Raw genomic sequence first — 13,282 nt, forward strand, 5'->3', positions numbered from 1 at the left:
GTGCCAACTAGCTGGATTTGTACTGCCATTTTTACTAAAGCAGGGGAACAAGTACACTAGAAAGCATCTTTGTGATCGGGTTGCAGCAGCCACAATAGCAATGAGTTCTCAAACCACTCCTATCTTGGAACATATCATTTGCTGATAAACTGAATAATTATACCATACCTCATATAGGTAGTTGCCAACACCTTATTAATAAAAGAGAAATTTAGGACATGTGTAAAGTTCCTTCGAGCATCTTGTGCACATTTGTGCACTGTATGTTTTTCAGAAATAGATTTTTTTTTAAAACTACCAAAGTCCCGAGAACAGTTTTTGTAGTAGTTCCTTCTACAGTAGGTAGCAGTACAGTTAAAAAGCATATTTTCCTGTGTTGCCATGATAACAATATTCACAGTCTTTCTCTCTGCATAGCAACAGAAACAAAAAGCATCAGCAGGCATCAGCTTATCAAGCAAGCAAGAAAAAAAAAATTTCAGGAAAGACCTTTTCCTCATCATGCTATTAGGCTAATAAACTACGATTAAAGACCACAGTGCCATCTATTTAAATTATCTTGGCCAACAAGCTAACAACATTCATTCATATTAGCTACAGTAATTTGCTAACAACAGGTGACAAATAGAGCAGGAAATAAGATGCTCCCCAGCGTTTCATTCATTAGAACCAGTTACATTGAAGCTCATTAATATTCTCTACCAATCAGTCCAATTACATGTAACTTTATTGTATTTTGTAAGACTGTGATTAGTTTTATGGAGAGCTCTGCTGTTTGTTTCTGATTCGGCAGTAGCCACTTAGATTGCTGACCATCTGGACATACTTGGCCACATATGAACCTTGTCAATTGTCAGGGATAATTAAAGAGGCTCGGGCTTTTCATTCTATCATCTGATCTATTTTGTATTGTACTCTATACATTGATGTATATACATTTATTTATGCCTTGTCAGTGGTCCTAATCTTTATCACCGCTCTTGCTCCTGTGGTTGTCTTATCTGAAGTTTATTTTCTACCTAATAATGGCATTTCTTATTTGATGCTATTAAGAGATAATGAAGAAAAATAGAGAAGATTTTAATGTTTACATATGTAAGGTAACCCCTTGTGTACTGTAGTGCCAACAGGAGTTTGTATTATGCATCCCATAAATGTGTTGGTTTAATTTAAATACTGAACAAATGGTCCATTTACATAGCTGACTGCTGTCCAGGAGCTCCCTCCACCACGCAACAGATGGTCTATAATTTAGCGCTGTTATATTCTTTGGATCAAATTTGGTTTTCACGCACTGTTTCAACCATGCGCTTCTATTCACACTCACGCAGTGACAGAGATGTCCATCCATCGTAGACACCCACTCAAGCTCCCTCACGCAAATGCACATGCACCGTTCGTGCTTCACGGTTTTACTGTGTGCAGTTGTGTCCACCAACCAATGACTGATCTCTGTGAGATGCTGCCAAGCTATTTCATAGTGACCACAGAATGTCATAGTTGGTATGAACTGTCGCTGCAGAGACATATGGACCATGTCCTTTGGCGCGGGCATGCTTTGAATAAACATGGCTTGTTCACTGTTGACAGCAGCTATTGAACCACATGGTCCGTGAATCTGAGGCCTTGTTTATGCTGTGAGTTGAAAATAACGAAACTATTTGTTAAACTGGTGAAATGGTGTTATGATGAGCAATGCAAAAACTAATAAAATGCAACCCATCCAAAAAACATCTTCCATACAGATGTACAGCTTTATATATGTATTTATTTACATGCTATTGTTGCAAAGTTGCAAGCATAATAAAATGTAAGAGCATTCGCTCAAAGTTTTGCTTACAGTCTGTTATGTCTACCTTTTGTTCTATGGCAGGTCCAGCTCACCGACACTATAGCTTTTCTTCCTGAAGCATTTTGCAGTGAAACTAACATAACAGCTGAGCAGGACATTAACTAAAGTACTGAGATGCTGCCTTCTCACAAGATATGTTGTTCTGCCCTGGTTGAAGCAGGAAAGGCAAACAACCAAAGGAAACAGAAAAAGAGTGGAGCAAAGGAACAAATGAGAGGTTTACATCATATAAATACATTGTTGTGCCCTTGTGTTGGAGGGAAGCAAGGTCAGACTGAGTTGAAGCAGAAGAGTTAAACAGTAGCAGGAATATTACTGTGCGCTTACTGGACAGCATTTTCTGAGTCAGTGCTTCCCTCTGGTGGCAACAAAGGAAAAATGTTTGTCCAGATCCCAAAAAAGTCCAGAGCTTACAGTAGATTTTTAGCATTTTACACACACACACACACAGAGAGAGAGAGAGAAATGTAAAATTCCTCAATGTGTGCAACAAAGCAGTGAGCAGGTGAAAGAGTCTTAAGTAACAGGAGTATGAACAAAAACAGAGCTTTAAGAAAGGTGTTGTTGCGCTCTTGTGAACTGGCAGAAAAGAGATAGCAGAAAATAATGTGTTTGGGTTCAAGAGTTTTGGCATGCTCTAAATTACATGAAGTCAAGAGAACTGCAAAAAAAATATCACATAATGTGGTTATGGCTTTGTATTATTGTGTTTATGTGTGTGTGTGACATCTTTGTCAGGACAGAAAACTGACATGCCACCATGCTTGTTGGGACCAACAGTCACTTATGGGGACAAAATGCCAGGGAAGCTATGTCCTCACTAAGACATGGAAACAAGTGTGCATGTGTGTGTGTGTGTGTGTGTGTGTGTGTGTGTGTGTGTGCAAGTTTAAAAAAAAAAAATGTTTTTCCATCTTCATTGAAAGTAACTACAGTTTCACTAATAAAAGTGGGAAGTTTTACATGAGCCCCCTGCCTCCCCACCACAAACAGATTCAATAAGGCAGCTAGAACAGGAAAGAGCAACAGAATTAAGAATGTTGAGAACAAACAAAAAGACACCAGAAACAGAGAAACAGGAAACAAGAAAAAAACTCAACAAATTTATTAGCCTATTAGCTACAATATAGAATTTTTAAACAACCTTCAAGCACAGAAAATAAATAGCAGACTTCAGCATTCTTCAAAATTGTGCTTTTCTACACAGAAAAAAACTGATTACATTCAGAACAACTTGCACTAAGTAAACATAGGGATGAAATATATGTTAAGGCACTGGAGGAATATGTCACATACAAAGGGTCTTAAAATAGTATTTATAAAGTCACTTTGTACAACCTCATTCCTGGCCTGCTTCTTACTTGCTCATACCTTAAAGAAAACAAATGTTTTAAACCAGACTGGACTGTTTATTTTATACCAGCAGCATGTCATACGGTTAAGTCTTAATTTGCTGGACAAAGACAGTTTTTCTAGTTTTGCCTCTCTAAAACAACAATTGTGATTTTTAAATCAAACAATCAAGATTTCAGCTTTAATTTGAGGGATTTGCAAAATTATTTTGTAAAATTATTGTCAAAAAATATGTAAAATTATAAAAATTATTTGAATGAAACATTTAGTTAGTAGGAATACATAGTCCCCTGCTTCCACCAACCAATTTCTCTGCCTTGAGAAATTCTTGGGTTGCTTTTGCAGTATTCTTTGGGTCATTATCCATTTGCACTGTGAAGCACCATCTGATCAGTTTTGCAGCATTCGTCTGAATCTGAGCAGAGTATAGCCATGTACACTTAACAATTCATCCTGCTACTTCTGTCAGCACTCACAATAAAAGCAAGTGGACTGGTTTAACTGGCAGCCATACCTACCCATACCATACCATTGCATCCACCAATTCAATTCTTTGAATCTAATGAATATTTTGTCATGAACTAACACAGAAACGGGTTTCATAAGTCAGTCAACTGCTCAAATTCATTAGCATCACTGAAAATGGAGAACTGTGTATAAGAAAACATGTGTATTCCAGTTAATTCAACCTTTTGTCAAACCCCCTGATTTAAAACTTAATATCTGCACTTCAATTACATCCAGACTGTTTGATTTTAAAATGCATTTTGGTGATGCGCAGTGACAAAAACTACAAAAACGTGCCTCTGCCTTTGTCCAGCAAATTCTGGACCTGACTATAAGGTTTTGGTTCATACTGTACATACATGCACTACAAGTTGAAATGTATTTTTTCTGTTTATGAAATTGCTCAGCAGATACAATAGATGTAAACAAGCTACTGACTCTTAAAGAAGTGTCCTCTGTAACATACATTTATGGAAAAAGTGACATACCTAATGCAGTCTACACATACTCATCCAGACCTTATCCAGATTTGCTATTTCAGTGATCGCAAATGATTTTTCAGTGATTTTTTATGTCTTTTATGTCTTAAAGTGAATGTAAACTAAAAGATTCGTAAAGACTGTCTTTACAGTTTTCAGCATGCAAACTCAGGATGCTTTCCTTGTCTCATTACCATGGGTACAGATCCACTGTGTTGCCTTTATCATAGCTAAAAGAGTATAGATGGACAGCTGTATACTTAACTGAATATGTTGAGATTGCTAGTTTACACCTGTGTGCAGTATTTTAGTATTTAAATTCAAAGTTCTGGATTTCTCAACTTTTATCTCTGCAACAATGGAAGATGACACCACACATTACCACAAATGGGCTCAACTAAAACTGTATATGCTCCTCCTCCAGGATTCTAGGTGTGCACTTACTGTAATTCATCCATCTATAACTACAGGGTTGGAATCAGTGGTGTGGGCTAAGCACATAAGCAACACGCAATAAACAGTCTAAAAGGGTCCAGCACATTGCAAACTGTAAAGGACAAGCCCACACACACTCAAACGCACACACTGACACACATACAGACACAATAGAACTCCCAATGTTCACGTGCATGCTCTCACTCCAGCATTATTTCCTTTACTTATTTTAATCTCACTGATCCACAAGCTTATATTCCTTCAGCACCTTACCGATACATTTTGTACACCTAAACAGTGAGACAGCCAATCACACACGCAGGCACACAGACACATACACAAAGTCTACTGGACATTGAGGGTTCGAGCAGACACTCCGTGGTGCCAGTCTCTCAGCTCGTTGTACTTGGGGCCAATCACCAACCGAGTGGTCTTGTTCACTCTGCCATCCAGCACAAGTAAGAAGAAGAAAAAAGAAGAAGAAAAGGACACCAGAAGAGACATAAAAGAATGATTTAGGAAGAATAGCAATGTTGCCCTACAATCTGCATTAAGATGCGGTAAAAGCAATTGTATAATTGATATGGGAAGTACTGATCTTTACCATGTCCACTGAATCATGGCCATTACTATGAATTGAATGAATCAAACAAACCACACAGCTACATTCACATTCAGAATTATCTGTATGTTAGCATGAGGGATGTCAGACACGCAGTAACAACTCCACAAACCACCAAGAGCAATGGACAACCAACGGCGAGAATAAGGCCACAATGCAGTCATGGTTGCAGCACATCATGCAGCACAGCAAACCCGTCACATCCACAAACGACAATGACTAACAGAAAAAAACAAACCAAAACACTCATTTACACCTTAACTGGTAAATACACAGAGAAGGACTCTTAACTGCTGACATGCTCCAAAACAACCTTGAGTAGCATTAGAGGAGATTGTAATGAGAATTGCTTTCTGAGCTTTCGGAGCTCAGAAAGCAATTCAGAATTGTGAAGTGCAGTACTCAGAGGTCTGGCTTTTGACTTAATGAATAAAATGTGATCCTTCCTCTGCTGTCTAGACAGGAAGAACCCACACAGGATCAGTGTGATTGCCAGAACTGTGCCACAAAGATTCAGAGTGAGAATCTCTGTTTGCTCCATAAATGTGACTTTTATGTTAGTGACATCCAGGTAACTCCACACAATCAATGACAATAAAAAGTCAAATTTGAGCATCTTCATTGCCATGCACTTACTTTGTCTTCTTGGCTGTGTCAGCTTCTTCATTTTGAACTGCAAGGGCAATAACATTAGACAAAGCATCACAATTATTAAGTTTGGTCAACAGTTTATATGCACTAATATTACATGTACTATACTGTAGTCAGGAGCATACCATTCTCAGTGCCAGTGATCTGAGCCAGAATCCTGAAAGATCTGGACTGGGTGGTGCCAGTACGTGGGCGCCAGTCCTCGGTGTCCTCCATTATGCGCTTTCTGCTGGCATCAGCGTGACTGGGAACATGGTAAAAATGGATGTCTGTATCCACAACATGTTTCCTAGGCACTCTGAGATAGGATAGGAAACAAGAGGATGCATGGGATCAGTAGATATACCTCCCATTTAACTAAAGTAACAGAGATGATGATTAATAACAGTGAGCTGAACACCACAATGTGTTATGATGTAAAAGCATGTTTTAAGAGGTTACCTTGACTAGATGACTTTTGAGGTTATTATACAAAATAATGAATAATCAAACTGTTAGATAATTAGAGGTATGTGAAATGGAAGTGTGCCACACTGTAAATATGTAAATGGGCGCTAATTAGGCAAGGGCGAAGAGATCACACCGCAGTCTGTTAAATGTATTTGGTGGCAAAGACACCAATAAAATACCTTGGTGGCGGGGGTTTTCTTTTAAACAAACAAGACAGAACAGAAATAAAAATAAACAAAATAAACGCACAATAATATAAAATATCTGTGCTCAGAATGAATGGATTTGTGAAAAGACTTACTTTAAAATACTTTGAGGTCCACTATAGTGGAAGTACAGAAAGAAGACAGAGACAGAAATTGATTTACTTGTGATGAAAACTTTTATGGAAATCTTAGTGACTGGAGTGGAAAATTAAAAAAATAAAATAAAAAAAGATTCACAGACCACATCTACCAGTGCACGTACAACACAAAGCCAACATAAGGAATTAACCAAAACAGGCTGGGTCTCTTTTCAACCACATGGTGGTGTCACTGAACTGCATACAACACAGTAGAGCAACACTTCATTTAAAACAGTTTGAAAAGTTGTGGTTTTATTCAAATCATAGTGAGGAACATGCACATTTGAAACATAAAACTCATGAAGACCAAATTACTTTTGGTCTTTACGTGTCTATATGAACAGTACATGCATGCACAGCCACAAACTTCTTACTAATTGGTTGTCAATAAATCAACTCTTAGGGCTACTACACACACACACACACACACACACACACACACACACACACACACACACACACACATGGAAACAAAGACTTTTTTTCCAGGCACTGCTGTCAATAAATCACCTATAAATCCACTAACAAACTTACCTAGCACATTCAATACAGACTGATTTATGAGTCTCTCAACACACTCTTGTTAAAGCAGCAGCTATGTGGGTGTGGCAGTGTTGACAGCTATGTGTTAGCCTGGTCACACACTTCCAGTACTGGGAGCATTTCATAATATATCCCCTGTGTGTGTGAGAGAATGTGTTTTGGATGCCACTCTGTCAGAATCAATATTAGAGATTCATACTTCAGGGAAAATATAGTGTTGCCCCAGGAAAGTGTACCATAGTAAGTCTGATTTTAATTAGCTAAAGCATGTAGACTGCAGTGCTGCAGTTCTTGATTAATGTAAACCTGAAATTAGCCAAATTGAACAATAAACCATTTTTATTAGTAATCTTGGTAAAATACTATAAAAATGTCTTACTGCTTACCCATGGCTTTAATAATAAATAAGGAAAACAATTTATACTGTAAGCTCTCAAATAAAATGTAAACAGTGAACTACTACAACATTTTCACATTGCATTATTAAAATGTTATAAAATGTTATAATAATGTAAACCTGAAATTAGTCAAATTGAACAATAAACCATTTTTATTAGTAATCTCGGTAAAATACTATAAAAAGGGCAGGGATAGCTCAGTAGGTAGAGTGGTGGTTCCATGATCGGAAGGTCGGGGGTTCGATTCCCCTGAACAGCTACCCTGAGGTACCCCTGAGCAAGGTACCGTCCCTACACACTGCTCCCTGGGCGCCCAAAGGCTGACCACTGCTTCACTGAGTGAATGGGTTAAATGCAGAGAGGAATTTCCCCACGGGGATCAATAAAGTACACTTTCTTTCTTAATAATGATGAGATATTGTTATAATAATAATGAATAAAGATAATAAATAAAATGTTAATTAAAAACAGAATGCAATAATTAAAAAATCAGCAGGTGAACCGCTGAATACAGAAAGAAACAATAAAAAAAAACATATATCTCATAGATATCTCGTTGATACTGATATCTTGTTACACTTTCGGTGTATTATGAAAAAAAAAGTGAAGGCTATGACTTCTGTCATTTTAAACTTTTGCATTGTCATTAATAAATAAATAAATTGCATTCTTTTCTTCATTAGGTTTTGCACATTGTCAGAATGTTTTGGGAAATTAGATTGCAGGTAAGTAAATGCATGCACAGAGAAGTCTGAACACTTGAACAGTCTGAACAAAGAAAAGTGGCCAGTTAATCATGTGACATGCTTCAGAGACTAACTTTGTCACTTGATGAGATGCTGCCGTCTGGAAAGCAGAGAAAAAAGGATTGAAAGGGACTGACATCGACACACATATATATATATCTTACTCTGAAAGATATCATTCATAAATCCCCTGTGAAACAAACCACACAAGTTATTTGCAACATGCAACATGCAAACAAGCAAGATGCAAAGCTGGATACATGCATGTAGTGCCAGGCTGTATGCATATCAGCAACAGTAGAAAATAAATAGAATAAATACACCTGCTATTAAGCATGCAGGGAAATCTAGATCAAATCGTAGTTTGGTCTGCGTAATTATGTAGACATAATGGTGACTATGTTTTCAATGTGTATATATTTCTACACATTTCATATACAGCTGTGAAAGTAAATCTTTTAGATGGATTGTGAATGATTAAAATGATGTAATGTGTGAATCTATTAGTGAAAACAGGAGCAAAGGAGTAACTTCAGTAACTAAAGTCAAAAAGAATGTTGAGATATGTTTTTTAATGAGATTAGCTATCGATAAAAAACTACAAATCGAACAAAATATCAATTTCAAGATTTAATAAAGTAGTTTAATTACCTGATGTGGTATTAAATGTTAACTCTGATACATGAGATAGGCCACGTACGTGACTAAAATGCATCACTAGGTAGTCTCTAGTGAGTATGTGCGCACGTCTGCACGGTGTAAGATTATATTGTGCAGATCACTAGTGACTGCTGAGTCTTACAGAAAGAGAGACCACTGACTAGTTTGAAAAGTGCTCAGAGAGAGAATGTAATTGGAACGAACTGAGAAATTATGAGTCAGAGAAGGAGCGGTCCATTTGGCACCTCCTCTTTTCAAAACTATTTAATAAAAAAAATGAACAAGTCAAGGACACTGAATTTAAAAAAAATAAATTTATATGATTCCAGACTGACTAATTCTTTCTTAAAATAAGAGCAAAGAGAATGCCAAACTACTAAAGTTACCCATGGAGGATCTATATTTAGACAGATTACTAACAGCATCAGAGCATAGTTATACTCACTATGGCTCTAGAGAGGTTGAAAGACAAGTTGAGACAGAAAAGGAGGAAGAGTATATGATGGCAGATATGTTGGTGAAGACAATTCCATGCAGCTATGATGTGAAAGATGGTGATTGATTTAAAGGAGAAATAGAGTAAAAAAAAATGATAGAGAACATGAACATGATGAGAATAGTTATTGACTCCATCTTTCTCTTCATCCGTCCACCTGTTAAAAAAGGTCAACAGTGGAGCGGTTCTCCTTAATGATTTGTGATAAAATGAAGACCTATGAGCGCGATGTGCTCACAAACACAAAAATAGAAGTGAGACTGCACCTGAATTTAGACAAGTTAAAATGAGGTGATATGCTCCCACAGCAAGCTTCACGGCATGCTTTATTTACTATTTTAAGAAAACTCTGGGAGTTATTTACTATGTTTAAGAAAGCACGCCTAACTGTTTGTCTTTTCTTAATTCACAGAATTTCAGAATTGAAATGATCCTGATCAGGGGGAACTGATTTTCATGTTTCTTTGGTCTGGCACCTAGAAAGTTTTCCCAGATGTTTGCAAACTTGCGCTTCTTTTTAGGAATGTTGGCAAAGGATAACTGAAATATATATTTGGATATTATATGCTGTAAGAAGTAATGGATTGGACTTAAAGTTAACTATAACCTTGTTAGCATGTCCTAGAGAAACACCACAGGTTACTACAGGTTACTGCATAAATTGGTATTTCAACTGGTGTTTGAATCCGAACCTGTGAATCATCCAGCAGGCACGGTAGTAAAAATGTGCAATAATACCCATAAGGAGAGCAAACAGACGGTTTCAGTGGATAAAACTGAGGAATGTGAAAGAGCCGAGAACGGTTAATTGTTTGAACCAGTTTACAAAGCCACCACTCACCCATTAAACTGCAGTGGTAAGGCTCCACCCTGACTCTCCAACAGGCCCCGCCTCTGCCCCATGGCCACCTCACACGCATTCTCAGTGGAGTACAGGTTGATTGGTGTGTTATACACCGAAGGCTGAGGCGGGACGAGGACAGGGGGGGAGGAGGAGGCAGAGGATGGATAAGAGACAGGAGGTGGAGAAAGAGAAGGAGGACGAGGACTAGTATGGAAGGATGCAGGTGTAAAGGCAGAGGACGGAGAGGGGATGGAAGTGGCAAAAGGGGACTGTAAAGGAGGGTGTTCACTCTCTGATTTGCAGTCCCCATAAGGTCTGGGGGCCTTGTTGTTGGACACAGCAGAGTGGCTGGATGAATGATCGTGAGGATGGGGTGGAAGAGGAGGATGGGCAATGGCTACCGGTTTTATGATGTCTGATCTGTTGCCCTACCGATATGAGAGAAAAGCATGCAAATACAAACACAGATAAATCACATCAAAGCACACACTATGCTGATGTTTCCCAGGTTACATGTTCATGTCTATATGTTAGTCTATTATAAATAGTTCAGTTAACACAGTTTAAAATAAACTTCATACATAATTTCTTTATTTTCAAAAACTAGGGAAACACCAGTATACCTGGCTGTAATTCCTAATAAACATAAACATAGCAAATGAATCAAGACAAAAGTGGTGGTCATGCAACAAAGCAACTTCTAACCGCTAAAAAGAAGTCACTCGCTAGAGAACAAGGAACCCCAGGTGAAAGCTTTTTAATTAGTTTACTTTTACTTAGTTTTACTTTAATGAATTCATTTGTTTATTTTACTCTTTTTTGGGAAAAAGGAGTTTTGGCCACATATTTCACTTTTCACATGACTACACAGACAAACACAAATATGTAGCTGCTCTAAGGAGCCAAAATCTAATTATTCACCTGGGATGCCATGCTTTAATTAATGAGTGATTAGTATTTGCACTTTGAACTGAGTTTCATATTTTTACAGTACCTTTGGTGCAACAGGAGGAGGTTTAGAAACACTGGGGGCCCTGAAAGGAAGAAAGAAAAAGCGAAAGGAAAACTTTATGAGTTATGATGGCACACCACTCTTTTTTTTTTTCATTTTATTATTTCCTTTCAAACACTGTGACTTTAAGCCAGCACCATGCGGGTAAAATTACACCAGCTCTTCCACACTGTTTGCTTATATTTATAGAAATATTAAAAGTACTAATACCATACTGTCATTTTTTAGGTTTTGCTGAGGTTTATTTAAAAAAAACAAACAAGCGGTTACAGTGAATTACAACTAAACCTTTGAGCTTTCAGCATAGAAACCAACACTGAGAAGAGAAATGTTTCTGTCATCATTTATGAGAGCACCAAAAGAGGCTTGGTGTGTGTCTGTGCATGAAACAAATAAATTCTAGTTACTGGAGCTGAAAATTGTGGTTTCTTTCAATCTGTCTAAACTTCTAAAGGCAGCTGTTTTTAGTTCATAAAGGGCTGTATTAATCTGATACAGTTGGTGTTTGATACTCTTGATGCCTCTTTAAGCTCTGATCTCCCCTAAAGGTCATCTGAGGAGCATGTCTGGAACTCCCTACACTCTTAACTTTGCCCAGAAGTAATTCTGGCTTAGCACTTCATAGCAATATTAATTTTACTGAGATCCTTTTTCACCTGTTGACAATATTCTTCGCTGACTTATGTGGTTTAAAATGACATCAATGCAACGGCACCTAATTTATGCAAATAAGTGAATCAAATCAGCAACAGTAAACACTCGAGATCAACTTTTGTAACACTACCAACAAACAGGTACACACATGGAACAAATGACAAACGGTTGTGCAGTGCTACGCGGCTTGATTGAGGATGTAAAAAAGGGGGGAAATATGTAAGTTAACATAAATTAAAGGTTAAGCAAACTGCACCGTAACTCCACACATGTAAATGTCAGCAGCTTTGCATTCCTTTCAGAGCAATCCTTCGCGAAACTTCCTCAGGGAGGTTCATGTCCTTCATCTCTGTAAATCTGAACCGACACCCTTGTAGTAGCTAGAATCTCATCTGTCTCCAGACACAGATACGCACTTGGCTTTTTCTCTTTTTCTCTTGTTCCACACTAGTTTTGGTTTGCCAGAACTGAGATAATCACAAATCATATTTGCAGCAGGAACAGTTTATGGGCAAATATTGTGTTGAACAGTTACACAACAGATTTTATCGTGGCTGTAGCTTTCGTAGATTTTGAACACAGGAATTTATGCAGATCCCACACTCAAACAAGATTTTTACTTTTAGGAAAAGGAAATAAGAGAAAATAAACTGGCCTGAGCAAAGTATCTGTAACAGGCTTTTCGGCACCCCAGGCTGTACTTTGTCCCCAGGAACCTTTACTGATAAAATTCTTTGAACATAGACATCCTGATTGTGGTTATGGCACTTAACTATCACAATAGGTTGATTATAGTGTCAATTACATTCCTGTTTGCAACAATTCAGCTCATCTTTCCTTTCGTGTGTCAGTAAGTCACCTGTATCCTCTCATCTCCTGACGGTTTGGGTTTGTTTCCATGGACACACTAAACCATAAACAGTCCAGCATATCCCCAAGGCTAATCTGGGGACAGCCATGATCTCATGGGCACAACCAATACCATGGAAATATGTGTGGCACATCGGGGTAGTAAGGGGAACACTGGGTTAGTCAGAAAGGTATTTCAAATCTGATACCGTCATCTCTGTGAGCCACTGCCTTGATTACACCGCACCTATAACTGGAAAACACTAACATGGAAATGATTACAGTCACATGTTAGGGGGAAAAGATGGCTGTTAGAAAGTGGATATAAACAGCAGTCTAATTTAACTCACAGAGGTTCAGATCTGTCCTCTGGGCATTTTCACAG

At 37.9% G+C, this 13,282-nt stretch overlaps 1 protein-coding gene across 7 annotated transcripts in view; it reads right to left on the reverse strand.

Moving 5' to 3' along the window:
* The window catches only part of pdlim5a (PDZ and LIM domain 5a), a 64,912-nt gene that overhangs the window by 15,934 nt on the left and 35,696 nt on the right, over nt 1-13,282 (reverse strand). For 2 of the 7 annotated variants that reach the window (XM_019366035.2, XM_019366033.2), the window contains exons 4-9: nt 11,377-11,416; nt 10,380-10,810; nt 6,651-6,671; nt 6,529-6,546; nt 6,025-6,197; nt 5,885-5,921 (exon numbers count right to left, since the gene is read on the reverse strand). In XM_019366035.2, coding sequence (XP_019221580.1) covers nt 5,885-5,921; nt 6,025-6,197; nt 6,529-6,546; nt 6,651-6,671; nt 10,380-10,810; nt 11,377-11,416 — 720 coding nt within the window. Of the gene's footprint in view, nt 1-5,884; nt 5,922-6,024; nt 6,198-6,528; nt 6,547-6,650; nt 6,672-8,456; nt 8,483-10,379; nt 10,811-11,376; nt 11,417-13,282 lie in introns of all 7 variants that reach the window. The other 5 variants (XM_013271891.3, XM_013271892.3, XM_019366036.2 and 2 more) reach the window with 5 other exon arrangements.

Source organism: Oreochromis niloticus, linkage group LG12 (genome assembly GCF_001858045.2).
Source record: "Oreochromis niloticus isolate F11D_XX linkage group LG12, O_niloticus_UMD_NMBU, whole genome shotgun sequence".
In the NCBI taxonomy this organism is placed as follows: Eukaryota; Metazoa; Chordata; class Actinopteri; order Cichliformes; family Cichlidae; genus Oreochromis; species Oreochromis niloticus.